The sequence below is a fragment of the Rhinolophus sinicus genome, chromosome 16, assembly GCF_057876585.1.
Source record: "Rhinolophus sinicus isolate RSI-liver-muscle chromosome 16, RSI-T2T, whole genome shotgun sequence".
Lineage (NCBI taxonomy): Eukaryota > Metazoa > Chordata > Mammalia > Chiroptera > Rhinolophidae > Rhinolophus > Rhinolophus sinicus.
In genome coordinates, this window is record NC_142516.1 from 180,287,128 (window position 1) to 180,307,943 (window position 20,816).

General features: G+C 32.0%; 1 protein-coding gene across 6 annotated transcripts in view; it reads right to left on the reverse strand.

The window, feature by feature from the left end:
- PCDH17 (protocadherin 17) overlaps nt 1-20,816 on the reverse strand; it is a 93,866-nt gene that overhangs the window by 46,091 nt on the left and 26,959 nt on the right. For 5 of the 6 annotated variants that reach the window (XM_074329348.2, XM_019712615.3, XM_019712614.3 and 2 more), the window contains 2 exons: nt 11,973-12,031; nt 11,667-11,839 (listed from right to left, as the gene is read on the reverse strand). In XM_074329348.2, the coding sequence (XP_074185449.1) occupies nt 11,667-11,839; nt 11,973-12,031 (232 nt within the window). The remainder of the gene's footprint in view (nt 1-11,666; nt 11,840-11,972; nt 12,032-20,816) is intronic. The other variant, XM_019712616.3, reaches the window with a different exon arrangement.

Sequence of the window (20,816 nt, forward strand, 5' to 3'; positions counted from 1 at the left end):
ATTGAGGTGACTAGGTAGATACTGTTTACTGGGATTAGAATGAAGCTGGCTGGGCAAGCCTTGAGAGAGTGGAGAGAAAATGCTGGCAGGTTTGGGATGGAGGAAATAATGAAATACATGGAATTTGCTCAAATTAGGTCATCACTTTAATTTTATGAAAACTTGGATCAAACACCTGGAGAACTGTGATGTACATATGGAGTACAGTGTCTTACAAATTAAATTAAATTTGTGTATCTAATTTAGATTTCTCTGAGGAGTCTTCATAGTTCTAAAAGTAACAATAATACCAGAGCTTAAAACATACAGCATTAAAAAAAAACAACAAAATTAATTGTATTGCTTAAAAATAGCAGAAGTATCATTTGTCAAACTTAACTGGCAACGAATAGGGGAGCAGAACATATAACTAGAAGTCTTATTATATCCTATTTTTACCAGTGATTACATATTAATAAGCTAGTATGGGGGTAATTTGGGGGAGTATATGGAAACTAAATTATTTTCTAAATGGTATCAATGTGTTACTATAAGAAGTTTGGTGCTTTCTTTGTATTTTTAACAAGACTAAATAGGTTAACTACAGAATAGCAATGAAATAAAGGGTATTCTGGGTAAAGCCAGCTAGTCCATTTAAAGAGCAAAAATTAAAAGTCTTAGTACTAGATGCTGCTTCAGAGCAAGTCATGTATTAATAATAATAATATTAATAATAATAATATAAATAATAATAATAATGGAAATTAATCAGATGACTATATGTGTGACTGAAAAACCCTTCATAACCCTATACACTTAGGCATAAAGAATCAGATTCAACTCTACTTTTAAAAGTAAGATACCCTATTTTGAACTTAGAAATACCAGTATAACTGCCTCACAAATTCTCCACTGCACATTACTATTGAAGACTGTAAATAAGCAAGAGACCAGGGTGGAGAAAGCACAGACATGGCATCAGACAGACAGCTACTACTCAGCGAAGGGCAAGTTCCTTCGTTTGTCTGATGCTCAAGTTTTTCATCTGTTAAAGGAGATCACAGTTATCTGCAGCTTGCAATGAGAACAAATTTGTTTAAATGCACGTGGAGCAGTGATTGACTTATAGTAGATATCCAATACATTTTTTTAAAAATTCCCTATTACTACTAGCTGATCTTTTGTTATCTGATTGAGTAAGTTCACAGAATTTGTCATGTATGTATAATCTTTTAAGGCTTTGATTAGGAATTATACTTAAGGGAGAGTGGGCAGCTAAGCTGTAAAATAAAAATGAAAGGGAAACATCAACTTTGATCATTATCGACAAATACAAATAGATGGTATTTGAGTGGAGTAATCTTTCTCTTGAGTTATGTTTTATACTCAGAATGAGTTCAGTAAAAACTCTTGCACATAGCAATTAAATTACATGGCATTATGATATACAAAATGTATAAAGTATTAACCATGCCCCTGCCCTTTTGAAACTCGAATGATCCATTTGGCCACTGATCTCCTCTGGCCTATATTTAATTGATCATTGTAAAACAAAAATCTGAAGATAATTCCAATCAAAACAAAGTTTTTAATTGCCTGTAGAATCAGATACAGAATTCCTTAGTATGGCATTCAAGGTCTTTCATAATCTGACCCTAACCCACTCATTTGGTCCATTTTCTCTCCATTATAAATCTATACTTAATATTCCAATAAAAATATTTCTACTTATTCACCATTCCTGGATTATGCTCTGACACGCCACGTCTCTCAGTCTCTGATCATGCTATTACCCCAGTTTCAAATACTCAATTCACGCTACATTGAGTAGGCCTGTTAAAAGCATATTTAATTTGTGAATTAATGCCCTATTCATTTCTGTAGCAGAATTAATTTTATTTATACATATATCATAGTATTTAACTAACAGATTACAGCTAGAAGGATAGATGAATGACATCTTCAAAGACTAAACACCTTGAAGGCAGAGTGTCATATATATGAGTGCTGAAATAATACTTATTGAATTGATTTATTCATGTATTAATTAATGGTAATGAGATCTTCCCCTCAGCAAGAATATCAGTATAAATCCATGAGTTAAAAAAATTATCAGATCTATTCACTTGGATTTGCTCTATTGTCTACTGTTTTCCTACAGTGTAAAGATAGAGTAATGCCCGAGAACATTACAAAATCACTCTTCATGTATTAAAATTTTCTAAAGTTTTATTGCCATTCTACTCTTAAATATTTCTTAAAATGTTAGCTTGTAGGGGTCAAAGTTCAGATGTCTATGGAAAGGATATTGTGTAACAAACACAGTAATTAAAACCAGGCAGGAAATGACTCAGGACAAAAATAAATAAATAAAACAATTTCACCCCTCAATATGAATTTTCAAAAGCTCAAAGAAAATAAAATCCAGGGCAGACAACTCAATCTCCATGAAATATGTTTTTTGTGTTTTTTTTTTAATATCCCCTCTAGCAGAGGCAGGGGTGTATTAATTATCAATCTGCAAATCCTGAAAGTACTATTTAAAATGATTTTATGAACTGATTAAACATCTAAATGTTCCCAGATTACTTGTTGGTTTCCCAAAGTAAATATTTACTTTGTTAAAATTATTACAGGAGTAAAAGACCATTTTTTCTATATTTGGTCTGAAGCAAGACCCCAACTGCACATTTCTGTTCTGATTTAATAAGAAACTGTATAAAATCACTTCTTTTGGTGGTAGATAACATCGTTTTCAGTATGTCACTACTTAAATCATCAGTATAACTTGTTGTTAAGAATTTTAGAAAGCAAAAGCCCCAACATGCAAGTTAAGTACAATTCTACATTTCCTTGTCTATAATTTTGAAATCCAAAAATATTTCAGATCTGACAGTTATTTTGTTACTGATGTGACGGTAAAAATGGACTCGAATTGACATTGGCTAATATATGGTGTATGTATTACATCACTTGTCTAAAATATGATAAATTCTTAACTCTGGAAAGCTTCTGGTTCTAAGAATTGTAGGCCTGGACAGAAAAATGAAAGCTTTCATGGGAGCTCTAAAATTGAAAAGCATAAAAGGAATTAAATTTAACATGTTAGTATGTTTGCTTTGATATATTACAAGTTTCTATTTCTTGTGTTTTAGCAATTATAAATATTAAATAATGGGTTTATCTGGTTGTTGATGGATGTGCACTTTGCAGACTATCTTGGTAATTTCCTGAGCATATGTGAGTGTCATATATGTAAGTGCTTATGTGAAATAATGAAATTAGTGAACTTTGCCTTGCACTTTATAGAGAAGATTGGAACCACTTATTAGAGCCCCCTATAATAATTTCCCTTTACATCCACATTGCTATTTATATTTTTAAATTGATTTCTTTCTCCCGGTCTCATGCTTAGTCTCAGAAAAAAAGAGTTTATCTTTAAAGCTAGCACCCCCATTATGCTCCAGTGAATATCCTCTATTCCAACTCTTCAATATTTCCTTCTAATTGGATCATTTGCCTCAGTACCTTGATACTTATTTACCTTGAATAATTAAAACATTTTTCATCCATAATACCATCTTCCTTAGCTGCACAATTTTTTTTCTTTTTCTTCCTGTTATTCTATTATTTGCTAGTCTTCTTGCAAATAATAGGGATATTGCTCATTCCAATTCTTGACCATACATCCATGGTATATCCTATTGAAATCTCTTTTCTTTTTTCATTACTCTATCATAACTCCTCTCATAGAAATCAAGAGTGACCTGCCTGTTATTACACAGTCATTAGTCATAGTTATTAGATTGCACAGCATTATCCGGCTTTACTTAATGTATAGATTTAACTTGGCTATCAAGTATATTTGGCTGGAAATGAAATCTAATGAGTCAAATAACTCATCTAGAGGGTCTCTAGACGAGATTTTGGATTGTCCCAGAACATACCGAATATGTTTCTAGGCAACATAAATGATTATCGAACCCTTCTGCTTCCCAATTCTAGATGTTGTGTCCTGCAGGATTCTGTCCTGGACTCTATTCCCCCAATAATCCTGCATTCTGATCTCCTGGATTCTTTTTTTCCAATAATCTTTCTCATCAATTTACTTTGACAAGTAATCTTACATCAGTGGCTTCCTAATTTATATTAATACCTCTGGATTTCTCTTTCAACTGCCAAACTAATTTCCAGATGCCTCTTCTGATACTCCCCTAAACTCTTCTTTTTACTTCCCTAATGTTTTCCCCTGGGAGACCTCACCTTGTCTTTCCCGCTTTCGTAAATAGAACTCAATTACCCAAATCAGAATGCTAAGATTCATCATCACACTATTTTAAACTACTGCACTGATTTCTGAAAGTTCTCCCAAAGATCTGGTTACCTGAAGTTCGTTTTTAGTTTTGTTTTTGCCTATCCTCTTTGAGTTGTAAAGTTTCTTTAGGAAATCCATTCGATATTAAATATTTATTGAAAATATATGAAAGACTCACGTTCTCAAGCATTGCTGCTCACATCCTCAGACTCAAACAGAAAGCAAATGTGATGACAAATCTGCAGTACCTGCTTGGAGACATGGAGATCTCCCTTTTGGGTTACAGGAAGGGCATGGAAAGATGGAAAGAGTCAACTGGAAAATTACACACCTGGAACTAGTACTGCCTCGACCAACTTCAAGACTCTGAAAGTCATTTAATCTCTCCGTGTTTTTGTTTTTTGTTTTTTATCTACAAGTTATGGAAGTTATACTTCAAGGATTCTTTGCACCCTGATATTTTGTATTATGGCTTAGACAAGAACAGGAAACGTATAATATTAAAATGTGCTATCAAAGTGGAATAATGGAAAATTTATGGGAGAAGTTTGAGATCTACCAACATAAATTTCCTGTAGCTCTTAATTAATAGATGGCTTAATAACCATTCTATATTTTTATAGTTTATTGGCATACTCCTAGTTTCATAACAGTGTACATAGTATTAGCATAAGATTTTATTTATATATACATATAAATGATTTATATATGTATATATTATACATATATACACACATTTTATATATTTTATATATATTTTATGTATATAAAATTAAGAAAAAAAAACACAAAAAGTAGAATTCTCTGGTTGTGTTGAAGCATTTGAGAGATATGATTATTCTAAGGCTGGGAAAGGTGTCCCTGCCCCCAAGAATGATGCAAAATGAGTTTCAAAAGTTTGGGAAATACTGTGTCAACATTTCCTAATTGGAATGTTTTAGCAAATGTTATTGCTGTGCTTACTAAAAGCAAAAGAATCTCAAAATCATATTGAGGCTGTAGTAAATCATTCAAGACTTGTTAGGGAGGCTTTACGATGAGCAACGAATGTGAGAGTGATAAAATCTCTATTTTCATGATACCAGCTGCTGGCTTCCAGAAGCAGATGTTTGCACATGAGAAAAAGAGAGATCATTGAAAGTTTTAAAGTTAGTTGAACTATGGGACAGTTGCAAAGTTTGGTAAGCAAAAATAAACTGAAGCTGCTTATAGTTTAGGGACCATTTTTATCCAATATAATGTAAAGTCAGGTGAATTCTGAAAGTTGTAAAAGACAGCATCGGTGGTTGGGGAAAAGGATATTAAGATGCTCTTAGACAAAAATGCAGTCTAATAAAAACTCACAGGGCTTGCAAATAATACAATTCCTTAAATGCCACATATGTGAAACATAAAGAAACAGTGTCTTTAAAAAATTGTAAATGATTTCTTTCTGGTGTTAAATATTCAGCAGTTCTTTCCTGCTCCCCTATATAGCAGTAATTTCCCATTTCCTTCCTAATTGTTCCTTATTATTGATAAATTTATGCATCTTTTTTAAAAAAAATATTCAGAGGTTGCCAGATGGCTGCTGAGAGGATGGACGTTGTCATTACGTTTGTGTTCTTGTTTATGTCGAAATGGATTTGCTGATCTCTACTATAGGAAGGTCTGGGAAAGACACTGCTTTATTTATCAGAACTGCAGCAACCATAAGACAGAATAGAAAATAGAGCAAAAGCTTGAGAATGTAAAAGTACAAAGTAGGTCAAGTTGGTGTTCAGAGGCCTAGTCTGCTGTCTTAACAACCTCTTCCCAATCCTGTATGTATGGTTCTATCCTCACTCCTGTCCAGGGGACAAGAGCCTCAATTTCTATTCTCTCATTTTCCTACGGCTGCTTTTTAAAACATCTATTTCACGATAAAGTACAGATTGTGGAAAGTTGACACTATTTCCTTTCCAGACATAATTAGAAATACGGTGAAACTGCAGTCATTATGCAGTGAATTAGGGAGGGGGAATTAAAGGAACGGGGCTCAGAGCCTTGACAAACTCTGAAATCATATAACAAATATTGCAGTCATTTAAACTAGCCTAATCCTGTTTTGAATATGGAGGCCACAAGAAAAATTCAAGGACTAATTTCAAGAAAAAGAAGAGAGCAACAACAAAAAATCCATTAGCTTTAGCTTTTATAGTTTTCTAGAATGTTCTCTGGGAAAAAATGAAAGGCAACCCTTAAGAATGTAATTTAGTTTTCAAACTGAAATTCACTGGAGCAAACCTAGCTTATTTGGAATTTCTATTATTCTCAACTTCCTATTGATTTTATTTTTATTAGATTTTAATCAGAACTCTATTGTAAAATATTTTGAATCCAATATCTAATTTAAGAAATCAGGTTTCCTAGCAGTAGACAGAGAACAGGGGAGGCACCGAATTGAATAGAAAAAAAAAAAGAAAAATAATTATAAGGCAGTTAAATAAAATGAGAAATAAAAAGCATTTGAATGGAGAATTCCTGAAGATCTGTAGTTTTGGATTCCAGTCACCTGGGAAGAGATTGCCACCGACAGGGGTTCGATTTGTGATGATAATGGTTTCACTGAAATCCCTGGCATGGGTCATCAATAGTCACAATGTATAACGCTATTCCACAAAACCCAGGTTTCAAGAACTTCGTTTCAGTCAATTATAAAGATTAAAAGACTGATTATCCTGGAAAATAAAAAACTGTCACCTGGTATCAACAAGGAGCTCAGAGAAATCTCAAGTCAGAATTTAGGAAAATTGCACATTTATTATTTGGGAATCAATAGAAACTACTGAATTTTAGGGAAAGCTTACTAAGTCATTTAATAGAAGAAATGGTTATTGCTAACAATCAAAATAATTTACAGGGCTTCTAGTGGATAGAAATTAAAACATACAGTACTTCACCAAAGAAGCCAAAGTTTGAACAATATCTGAGGCAAAATAAGTTACCTTAAATTTTTTTGAAAATTCTTTATAAAACTGTCTGTGACTCTTTGCAGAAATAACATTATATCTATTTTATTAGTTCTTGATATAAATTGCTTTTTTTCTTATTCCAAAATGTAAAATCAGCATAATAAGATCAAGTGTATGTTGGTCAATTTTCTGTGTCATTTTCTGATAAACAATGCTTATTAGATAGAAATATATATATATATATTTGCCTTTCTAACTAAGTAATGTCCTACAATCCACACAAATTCCAAAACATTTGTATTGTTTTATCTGTGATATATCTACCTACCTACCTATAATAATATTTGGTGAAGGGAATATGGAGAAAATCTAATTTTAAAAAAAGAACACAAAAACGAAATCAAATAGAAAGAAAGTACAATTTTGAGAGTTTTCTTTTTCTCTTTTAAATCAGACTAAAAAAAAAAAAAAAACACCTAAAATAACCTCTTTCTATTAGAGGTTTTATTAACATAAAATTCTTAAAGCTATCTTGCTATCTTCAGCTATAGTGCAACACCACAGCTTCAATTAACTACTGAATCCTTTCAAATATTTTTGCTAAAATAATGGCCAAAACATAATTGTACTATATATTGGAGATGATGAAACTGATGGTAGCAAACATGCACAAGTATCAGAAACAGAATGGACAAAATCTAGCTGCACAACAGAAAAACAAAAAATAACATTTGAACTAATAAAATCTCAAAAGACCTGTCATTGGCAAAGGAAAACCATTAATAGCATTAAAATTTCCATTGAAATTGGGAAGATTATTTTTGGAATTGACTTTAATTTCTAAGTTAAAGAAATATTTCAAGTTAGAAATAGGACATTATTTTTCTTAATTGAGATCATTTAAATAGGGACAGAAGCCAACTAAACTAATTCAAAAAATGTAAAACATAATATGTGACTGAGTTTTTAACTGAAATCTGTTAAAGCTGCACAGTTTTCATAAGAGAAAGACTGACAAACAAGTTTCTTTTTGTCTAGCTCTTAGTTTCTTTCTCTTAAGAGGAAATCTGCATTTGTTTCTTAGGACATTTTTAAAGGTATTAAAGATTAGGGTTTAATATTTGAAATCTGACATGAGATAATTGTTTGAATACAGCTGTCATCATCTTTCATCTGTAAATAAAATTATTCTTTCTAGGTGTGCACTGAATTAATTTGGTGTGGTCTCTCATGATGCTTTTCAAATAAATTAACAGAGTACATTGACCAAGACACTGACTGATTGCTTCTTCAAACATTTTAAAATTATTTCTGAGTGAATCCTTTATTATGTGACTAGTATAAAGCATTGGTAAAGAGAGTAGGCTCTGAAGGCATGCCATTTTATTTCTAATGCAGATTTCACTACTTATCGCTGCAGAATATTGAGAAAGTTTCTCAATATCTATTAAACGTGAGAATAACAATACTTACCTATCTATAAATGCAATAAAAACTAAATATAATAGTAAGTTTTAAGTACTGAATAATTCAATTAATAGCAGATGAGCTATTTTGACGTTCTCCTCCCTGCCCCCTGAGTTTCATACACATGAACTCAGGTTTTAACTTCCTCTTCAATGTTTATTTGTGGTAAGGTCACAGCAATAAATCAGAATGTCAATTTGAACGGGTTCTCCCACCTGGAGACAAAGATGTATAGAAAAGACACAAGTTTTGGCCATCTCTTGACCTAGGATTAAACTCCAACATGCTATACATGTTAATAAACAATCAGTTTTCTTATATGAAAGATAAAAATGATAACTATGTTAGAGTTTGCAGGTTAAATAAGCTAATGTCAAAATGAAGCTAGCACAGCTTATGGCAAGTAGTAAGAACTCAGTAAATGCGAGCTCTTCCTCTGGATCTAGATACATAAGTAGATAGATATGAACATAGATACATAGAAGATAGCTAGATAAGTAGGTAGGTAAATAGATTAGATAGATAGATAGATAGATAGATAGATAGATAGATAGATAGATAGATAGATAGATAGATAGGATGATATAGATAATGAAGAGAAAGAGATATATGGGAGGTAGCTAGAGATAGGTAAGAAGATAGGTAATGAATATCGGTAAATGAGAGATGAGAAATGAGAGATGGAGATAGAGGTAGAAACAGAGATGATAAAGATAGAGATGGAGATACAGATGGCGATGGAGAGATAGAGAAATAGAAACAGAGATCTCCCATCTCTACTCCTTACATACAGTTTCTTGAAGGCAGGCTCCAAGTCAAATTTATTTTTGGTGTTCCTAAAGAATCTAATATTCCTTACATACTTAAAGCATTTAATAGATATTTATTAAATAAGTGCATTAAGTAATCTAACCAATTAATAAATGAAATACTATTTTAGCTAATCCTTCAAATTCATGTTTTAAAGTAGAAGCCAGTCCCTGTCTTATGTAATTCATAGATTACCTAAGTGTGGCTTTCAGAGTCATAAAAACTTTCCGCTATTTATTAATAAGGATGTGTGGAAACTACTTGTTTAGAGGAGATATTTCTATTGGCATTCTTATTCTTTTGACTTGCAATACTTTATATGTAATATTAATTAAAACATATGCCACATACATGTTCTTTTAAGAATAATAGCCACCTTTCTAAGATATTACTTTTTAACATAAAAAATTTAAAAACAACGCCTTTTCAGTATAAGTTGTATTTTGAAAATAAATGAAAGCACTTTCTTTTTCTGTAGGGGTCTTTTCAGTAGCATCAAATACACTGCTCAGTAGATGAAAAGGAATTACAGCATTAATGTGAGCAGCAGTGGACTTGTGTTTGTTTTTGATTAACAAAGCTTCTCGTGAAGATATGAAAATAAATGCAAACTACTTACTCTATGCAGTTTTAAAACTAGCAGGCATAAATTACATTAATCACTTTATTATACACATAAATGGGTCCATCTTATGCTGTACATTCACATTCAAGATTCAATAACCCATCATTTAAAATATGTCTGAAAAATTCATACGTTATATAATATTGCACAACCACAACCCATCAAGACGATTTAAGTCACTTTAAGTAAACATTAAATTTTGCATGAACTGTGAATAAGTATTTAAGAAGTTTTTGTTAAAAATAATTGAAGAAAAACGATATTGCATTGTTACACAGAAAGTTGCTATGGTAAAGGTGAGGAAAAAAGTTATCTGACACCTATTACTTAGAAAAGGCTTAGGGGGAAGTCAACCTTAAAATAAATCCAGTATAATTATATTCAGTGCAGAAATATTTTTATTTATTTATTTATTTTTGTATTGAATATATAAATTTGTGTATGTATGTTTGTATTAAAATTTCAACATGATTAGAAAAATTAGTATGCATTATATCTGCTAAAGTATATATGATAGGACAGACTGCACTACTCACAAAAATTTATTTTTTATGAATCAATAAATGACTTAGTAGTTATGTTCACATAGTATAAATATAGTTTCCATTAGAAAAATGAAATGAAATATTAAATATATTTAAATACTGTTAATATTTTGAAAACCAACATTACATTAATTAGTATAACGTACATCTGTGATTCCAGAATCCAATTCTTAAAATAACTCTTTTCATGTTTTATAATTGGACATAAAAATCACCTACTCATAGTTTCTAAATCTTACACATAAAAGTAGTTTAATTCTCTTTGGATGAATCATTAGCCAATATTCCATTGTGTTTGAAACAATGAAAATATCAAAATTAAATTTTAAAAAAGGTATATAAATGAATAAATGGAAAATAGACTTACATAAAAATACATGTATTTATTAAGAAGTATTTATTTTTTATCTCTACATCGTTAAACAAATTCATACTTATTTGATATCCATGAAAACTTAGGTAAATCAAAACAAAAAGGAGCCAAAACTCTGATTTAGCTGCTATTTGACTTTTTAAAAACTACTTAAAAGCTAAAATTCACACTAAAAATAAACCAACACCACTAAGAGCTATAAAATTCTGATCAAGTTTTCATTTCACGTCAAAATGTTGAATTTACAATTTTAATCTATCATTACTATATTAAAATGTGCATATCTAGCTAATATATGCCATACTTTCCTCGTTAATAAAAAGCAAACTAGGAAAGGTTAGGAAATATTCCCGAAGTTAAGAACACTTCTAGTGACTTTGATCAAGTGCTCATGTTAAGAAGATTCAAAACTAATAGCCATGGCCTTGCTTTTCTGTTGTGACTCAGGTATTGAACAGTTGCTTTCTGTCTGGAACCTCCTTGGAATTTGCTGGCTCTTTTGGTACATTATGAATGGTCCATGCCACCGTGATAACCTGCAGCCCTAGTACAAAGAGGTGTATAATAATTGCTTAAGCTTTACACTTGCACGTGGTAAGCATTGGAAGGCTTCACTCACCTTGTTCAAGTGGTTGGCTTTTAGTTGAAGTAGTTTTCATCTTGAGTGCCTCCCTAACAGACATGTCACAGCAGGAGCCTTTGTTAGTGTCTTGGTCACTGTCAGCCTGATCACTGTCCCCGTGCCCACTGTCTCTCAGGCTGGCTCTTTCTGGGTCCTTAAACGTGGAGCTACTGAAATACATATAAAGAAAAAGAAGAGAGAGTGTTGTCGCTACGAGTTTGAATCTGAAGTGTAGTCTCTTGCAAAGCAATTTGGACACGAATGCAAATGGGGAAGCTGAGAAAGTTATTTAATAGGCCTTACCTTTGAACAAACTGCTGCCTGCTGCCCATGTAATTGGGCTCTGCGGGAAAATTGTCTGTCTGTGAAAGAGAAGGAAAAAAATACGTATAGTTGTACACTGGACAAATCTCCTGCAGAGCAACAAGATTTCCTAGTGGAAAAATGATTAATAATTCAAAAATTCCCTTAATCTTCAGATTTGTACATTTTAATTAAATTGGAAATTGCTGACATGTAATTATGTACTCAGAACAATTAAATGATTCCGGTCCACAAATTACCTGTTAAAGTAAACAATGAGCCTGTCATAACTGGCATTCTCTCTGAGCACCACGATGGATAACACTGTGTTGTTTCATTATTTAGATATTAAGATTGAATATTTGTGGGAGGAGTGGAAAAATGACCTAATTTCTCCATATTAAAAGTGTGAATTATTTAATAATTCTCATTTTTAAACATAATTACATCATCTGCTGGGATTCTATGCTTTCCTTGATGTAATATCATTTTAAAGTCATCTACTCCTCAATTAAGAGAGATGGGCCTCTCCTTCAAATTTTGCCAATAACGAAGACAAGCATGGCACATATGGTTGAACTCCTCTTTATCATTCATTCTCATCTATATTCCTGCTGTGGAGATTGTACGCAAGCAAGACAATGGCAGGGGTGCTGCTTCCTGGTTCTCAAAAACCAAGTAAAAGAAAAATAAGAAGTAAAACATTACTTAAAACATTGAGAGTAAAAGACACTGATAAACCAGGCTTGTTTTCGTGGCTGTTTTTACTCCTTCCAAACTGACGTGGAGGTCTGCCAAAACGAACTGAATTCTCCTTGTATCATGGAACAGAGTCTTTTGGGAGAAAGAGACTAGATCTTTCATAGATCTCCCTATACTGTACATTCACACAAGTTACTTCTTCTTGCAGCTGACTCCACGACAAAGCTGCTTCTGTTTTCTGCATCACTTCATATCACACCATTGTGGTCTGAAGCAGCTCTGGGTTCCTACAAGATCATCCAGCATGCAAGTACCAGTGACACAGGGGCGTGCAATTCAGGAAGCAGAGGGCCCAAGGTAAGGCTTAATGTAGTGCAATATGTGTTTTCCTTTAAATAAGGCTAATTTAAACTAACAGGACTCTTTTTCCTGCCCACGTCATAGTTTAAATTATTTGGCTTTTTGAACGATTCTTGGGGAAAAAAAAAAAAAATACATGTTAAGAGTAACAGCTTTTCTCTCTGATATAAGTTTAGGGACAGAAAAAAACAATCCCTTGCAAATTTCTTCATTTGTAATCTTCTGTTGTTGTTCACATGGACATTATCAAAACAAATGCAAAGATCAAGGTGAGCAGGATAGATTCATTTTTCACTCCTAATCTGCTTTAATTAGTAGTTGGTAGCAGACATTTTTTCCTTAACATGTTTTACTACTTTTTAGACACTGGGAAGCACCTTATGTGCTTTCAAAATGACAAACTATCAATTTCTTTAAGAATAACTTGATTGTCATTAAAAAATAATAGTGGAATCCAATCCCAGAGGCAAAAATGTTTGCAAAAGAGTTTTGCCAATTTTTAAACCTCTAATTACTTAGAAACTCCACATTTTAATTTAATAAAATCAAGTTCATCTTTTGAATTGGTCAAAAACAGGTATCCAACCCATTATTGCTGGCAGTTAAAAGCTAAGTATGAATATCTTAGAACACTTAAGAAAAATAGAATCCTGGGTAGTAAGGAGAGCCTAAAAAGTAAAATGAAAGTGGAAACTCTAAAATCAAGTGCTCTTATAAGTAATCTTCTGATTTTAATGGCTTTAATTAGGTGAAATGTCATAGAAAGTGGACATTTCAGTTTGGCACAGGGAGAAACACTGGGGAAACTTTTCTTCCCTGTTCTGATGGTATCTAAAAATGTTTGCTTATTATTAAAGTTCTAAGGAGTTCTGATAAAATAAGAGACTTAAACTAAAAAATAAAATACATTTTCTCATAAGTGAAGACCTGTTTTTAAATTATATGTGTGTTTGCAAGCATGTGTGTGCATGTATGTTTGTATGTATGTATCAGTGTTCGATGAAACTGGGAAATGGTATTGCTACCAAATACTATTTTGATGAAAATGGAAAAATAAGAGAGAGGAAAGAAGGAATTTTGAAGAGAAAACAGAGAAAAGAAATATAACAGCAGTGAGAAAGGCAAGGAAAAAGAGAGAAAGGAAGGAAGAAGAGAGAAACAAAAATATATGGAGAAGGAATGCAGGTGGAGGGAAGTAAAAAATGCAAAAGAAAAAAAAGAAACAAAGAAATTGGCTGATTATTGTAGAATTTCACAAATACAATTTTAAAAGTTTGCAACTTAATTAGAAGCAAAGTATCAAACGTTTACTAATAATGCCTGCATTCATCCATTAAAATAGGTAGGGATGTGAGAGATTGTGCATGTGTTTATAATTACCATAATGAAATAGCCATTTGGCCTTTAACAAACATATAACTAATTCACTGTAAAAACCACCCTGGCTTTAATATAGAAAATAACATTTTCATTATCTAGGCTCCAAGGGTGTCAGAAAACTCATTTAAAATAATTGGAATATAAAATAAGAATGTTTGTATAGAAAAATGAAAAATAGAGAAAAACAGCCGTATGTATCACATCATTTAATTTAGAAGGGCTTGCAGATAATTTTCCAGCACTGTACTCTAAAAATTGAGTTCTACCTAGTGCGTTTATAAATCTTAACTTTTACGTCTAGGAAGAAAGTAAAATTTGAGGTCAGCTACTTGCAGCTTTTTAGGTCTCAGCAGAGTAATTAATTATGAATATTTATAACACCTGAAAACTCTATCCTCTTCCATACAAATTGATCACTGGAATGTTTTCCCCCTCAAACTCAACCTGAACATAGAGAGTTTTAACTATTGCTTTTAATACATTTATCATTAATTTTTTTATCATACAAGAAAAAAAGTATGTAGCCTGAGTTGGTGGGTAGTTAGAGAAAAGATCTGAAGTCGACACTGTAGATATCATTTTAATCTACTTCAAAGTCAGGAATAAAAAGACAAAAGTTTTGTGGGTTTTTTCTAAGTGATTATTTGCTTAAAATAGAAAAGAGCTGCAATTACTTATAAAACTCATTGTATGCCTTCCTATTGATTTGTTTTTTTGTTTCTTGTTATTTTGTGTGATGAAGATAATAAAAATTTAGATATTCTTTCCTTTGTACAGAAAACACAAAGAAATAAATCAGTTATCAAGCAAACCCACAAAATGGATATGAATGGTTTCTATGATTATTTGTCTTTATGCTTCTCTACAGTACTCAGAAAATTATAGTATATTGTACATATATACAAAATCAGAATTTTTGTCAATAGTAGTTAATAAACTGTTCCTAGATATGTCATCTTCTACAACTTGTTCATTCTTTTAGACCAATGAAAAATACATCATGATTTTAAAAATGAATGTCTCAGAATAAAACAAAACAAAGCACCTGCTAAAACTGAACTATGTTGGCTAAAACTGGGAAAGATCTTTATTTGTGGAAGTAGATTAATTTGATATGACCACTTACACATGCCTGCAGAAGTTGAAGTGAAAAATGGATATTTAATAAAAGGAGTCAAATAGATATTTTTAACTATTAAAATAGTAAAAAATAGAAATTTTAAAAATATATCAAGCATTTGACAAATTCAACACCTATTAATGATAAAAGTCTCAGCAAAACAGTAATAGAAAGAAACTTCTTCAACTGTATAAAAGGTATCTACAAAAAAAAACATATAACTAATGTAATATTTACTGGTGAAAGGTTGAAAGATTTTTACCACTTCTATTAATCACTGTCCTGAAAGTCCTACTAAGTTTAATAAGGCAAGAAAAATAAATTACACGCAAGTTGGAAAAGAAGGATAAAATTTTCAGATAATTTTATTGTATTTACAGGTAATACTATTTAGAAAGAAAATAATGTGAGAATACATTCAATGTCTCCCATAATAATCAATTAAATTTCTGTATTCTAGCAATAAACTATTAGAGATCGAAATTTCAAAAGCAACACATTTATAATAACTCCCTAATCATCAAACTTAGCAAATAAGTATTTAAAAATATACAGTTACATAGTCTGTATGCTGAACATTACAAACACAGGTGAAACAAATGGAAAAAAGTCTACATGGATAGAGAAGATATATTATGTTTATGGATGCTAAGACTCAACAGGGTAAAGATGTCACAGCTCCTCAGATGATCTACACATGTAATATAGCACCATTCATATCTCCAGCACAATTTCCTGTAGATATAAACAAAAGGACTCAAAAATTGATATGGAAAAGCAGAATGATAAGTCAAAATAATTGTGAAAAAGAAGAATAAAGTTGAAAGTATTACACTACCCTATTTTGAGAGTTACTATAATAGAAGCAACACTAATCAAGACAGTGTAGTATTGATGGAAAAGACACTTAGATCGATGGAATAGAAGAGACTGTCCAGAAGTAGCCCACATAAATATGAGCAATTGATTTTTGACAAAGTTGCCAAAAGCAATTCAACAGATAATTCAAAAGAAATGAACCTCAAGTTATATTTCACATTTTCCGAAAAAGCAAAAAGAAAAGCAAAACTCAAAACTTCAGATACAAATGTAAAGCATAAAACTATAAAACCTAGCAGAAAATCTTTGTGACCTGGTGTTAGGCAGAGTTCTTGGACGTGAGAACGAACACATGATCCAAGACCCTAATTAACCCAGTAATTTGGTATTTACCTTAAAGAAATGAAAACTATGCTCATGCAAAGATTTGTACATGAATATTTACAGAAGCACTCTTTGCCAAAACTGAAATCAACCCAGATACCTTTTAACAAGTGGATAGGCAGACCGTGGTACCTACTTACAATAGAAAACTATTTAGCAATTAAAAAAAAAAAGAAGAAGAAGAAAAGTGAACTATTGAGACAACTTGGATGAATCTCAGAAGTATCATGTAGAGTGAAAAAAGCCAGTCTCGAAAAATTGTGTACTATATGATTCCACTTATAAGACTTCTCATAAAAGAAAAAAAAATATGAGAAAAAACAGATTGGCGGTTGTCAGGGGTTAAAGTTGACCACAGAAACATAGCAGAAGGCAACTTTTCAGGGTGATGGAACTGTTTAGTATTTTGATTGTCATGGAGGTTTCATGGCACTATACGTGAATAAAAATACATAGAACTCTACATTCAAAGAAAGATTCATTCTACTGAATGCTAAGAAAAGGTAATTCCTAAAATATATCTAAGGAGATCATCCGCATTTCACATATGCTAAGGATCCATCTGTCTCACAGAGAACTTTAAAAATTACGAGTTCTTTTATTAAATATTCTCAGTAGAGTGTTTCTGAACTTTGTCTTTTAAAATTATATTGAGCCAACTTTTAAAACCTATGTAGAAATCCCATATTCATTTGGACAGACTACAAATGGATGCAAGATACAAAGATCAATTTAGCCACACTAGGAAATCCAGGCAACAGCTCTATAAGACAGGCACCTTAAATATGAATTATTTAGCTCAATTTTCATTTGTTTCAAGAATGCTTTTCTTGTGTGCAGTTTCCGTTTACCCAGCCATAAAACAAATACTTTAAATAAAGATTTCAGACTACATTTATTGCAAAGAAGTAGCTTTTCCTTTCAGTGTAAGAAACAAAGATGGCTATATCATGAAGAACTGGGAACTATCCTTAGAAATGGTGAGTTTTTAAATTTAGAAAATGCTCATACCTCGTAAAATTCTGCATTTGAAAGAGAATAGCGTATCTTTTTAAAGCCTCTAACAATATTTAACATGAAATGATTAGCATCTAAAATGTATCAAAGTGTATGCAAAATTTTGTCAAACAATTTTACAACTTTGAGGTGAAATTAGGATACTATCTAAACATGTGTGGTCTTTAACTGTTTTATATGAAATAATACAGGAAATTTTCTTAGTTATATAATACGATTCCTGTTATAACTTTTTCATTTTAAAAAAATCTTATATGCAGTAATGATCATGAAATCATGATAACTGGTTAAAAGTCTAGTAAATTTTAAAGCAATACTTGGATTTCTAGAAAATGAGACAACCGTGGGATGAGCAAAATAAAGATCTCATCATGTTTGAGTATTGTTTCTAATGAATGACTGAAAAAAAAATCAGAATACTAGTCTCCAAAGGGAGAGAATAATGTGAGCATTTCTGGAAACTGGATTCTATGGTTAATTTTCACCATCACAGATACTGTTTAGGTAAATGTTGCTAGAATTCAATCTGTGATCAGTGTAATCCTATGTGATAAATATATACACAATACCCTGGTGCTAATTTGCCAGTATTATCTTACAGAGTCAGGGGACAGTCAGGAAATTCCCTACGGAGAGAACAATTTTGACCAACCAAACAGCTCTGGCACTTCCAGAATCATTGGTGTGAAAACATAGGAGCTAGTAGTTTATGGACTGCTGGCATTCTTGATATACATTTGCTTTTTTATGTCAGTTTCTTCACCAAAGAGGACACCTTTGAGACAGAGGCCCAATGGGTAAATTCATTCCACAACAAACACTTAGCTCAGATCGTAAGCAATACTTAAAAATCTAGCATTCGACATTGTAAAATTCACAGTACCTAAAATACAATCATGAATTACAGGCATGCAATTAACCAGAAAAATCTAACCCCCACCTAGGAGAAAATCAACAGATAAAAATGGACTCAGGAATGAAATAGATGATGGAAATAACCAATAAGGGTCTTAAAAATGTACTAGGAATATTAAAAATATGGCCAGGATTGTATCCTGAGAATAAATGCCTCCTTAAACTTTTTGAGCCCTAAGTACTTCCCTTGTGTCATTTTAATCTTGGGACTAATGGAGAGAAATTAAAGATATAAAAAAGACCCAAATGTAACTTCCAAAAATTAAAACTATAATATTTAAAATTTTAAAAACACTGAATAGGATTGACAGCAGATTAGACATTCAGGAAGAAAAGATACAACATTTTGCATCAGGTTCTAGAAACATTTGCTCAAAAATAAAATATATTATTAAATTTATTTTTATATGTTGATCTGTATAAGTGTTATATACTATTTGTCTCAACGTTGTGTTTATAAATTTGTAATATACTAGATAGTAAGACAGGTATGTCAAATACAAAAAGTATCTCACAAAAATGTTAATGCAAATATGAAAAAAGTTTTAATTCTACAGGTATTGATCTAGAATAGAAATTACTGAAGAAAAAAGAAAGTATGGCTTAGACTCTTGATAGTCATTGTTAAGAGAGCAACTTACCTCTCAGAAACTAATTTGGGGATGGACATGTATTTATGATTTTAAATCATATCATTTTAGCTTCCGTTATACTTAGATGATCAGTGTTTTCCTAGCCCAGGAATAGGGGGTGGAAGTTTGAACATTCCTTTGACTTAGGGACACAAGTTCCATTGCGTATATTGGTGCCATTGGATTGAAATTAAAACAAAACAAGTTGAACTTTTCCCTTAATTCAAAGGCACTGCTTTTCACATTGATAACAAGCATTCTTTTTGCAGCAGACTAAACACGAGAGAGAGTGTTAAGAGGTGAATAATTCACTTTCAGCCTTTTCATACCGACGTTGCTTCTGCTAGCTTTGCCTGCGATAGAATATATGGTGTGGTTCTTCCTTCGTTGCTGAAGTAGGCAAAATCATTTTAAGCCACCACTTATAAAGTTATCTGACAGCACCTATGGCTTTGGAATTTTTTAAGTGCATGAGGTATGGCAATAACTGTATTTATCACTGATTTTCAAAATAATACGTTTTGTACAAATATAGTGTGGTCGACTTTGTGTTTTGTTACTAAAGGCATAATAAAAGCATGAGAAATTCTTACCACATTTAGCAACAACTAGCATTACTTTAAATTTAAAATGGGAAGACAAGAATGGCCACATCTTTAAGCAAGAATGTTAAGTCTCCTGCTCTATTAGGATGAATTTCATGACTTTGAAAAATAATCTGACTGTATATTAAAGTCTCTTGCAAATGTTACCTATTTTATAAATGACACCGATAACTTAACTTTGATAATAATTTCTGTGCCAGAATTTAATTATGCAATTTATGGATCTTGAAGAAAATCATATTTGACAAGAAAGAATTGAAATATAAGGTAAAACAAGGCCTATTTGTTATCTATAAAAGCACACAAAATAGGGAATACTGCACATTTTCTACATATTTGCTGAAGCTTGGAGCCCAGAGGTCACCAAGGTGCCACTGGAAGAGCTTTCTCATTGGCAATGGCAGAGCATTATGTCATCAGTTGTAGATGTCATCGGATAAATATCCAAACTTACTTCCAGGTTTCTGATTTCAACCTTGCTGATTAATCCATTCTCTTCAGCGAGGTCAGCTTCTCCATCTCAATACTATCCAATAACTAGTCTTCTCTTTTTCTTCCAGTGGGGCAGTGACAAGGACGAATTTGAAGTTCTTTTCTGTTTTTTTGCCATCTCTCAGTCAGACATTCTGTTTTAAGAGACTCTCCTTCTGCTGTGCTATTTTTCCAACTTTATTAAGAATATTAAAGAATTTTTCCACTGGAGGGAATATGAAAAATGGATTCTCTGCAATTGTGCCTCCAAGACTAAAAACTCCAAGATGATATGTAGTCAATAATATTCATGACAAGTCTGAACTTCTAGAATTCTTGACATATCAAGAGAAAGATAGAAAATGGAGGGAGACCTGTTGGTGATACATTATTTTACTTATTATCACTATGAATGCCGAATCTTCTGCAAGTACATTTT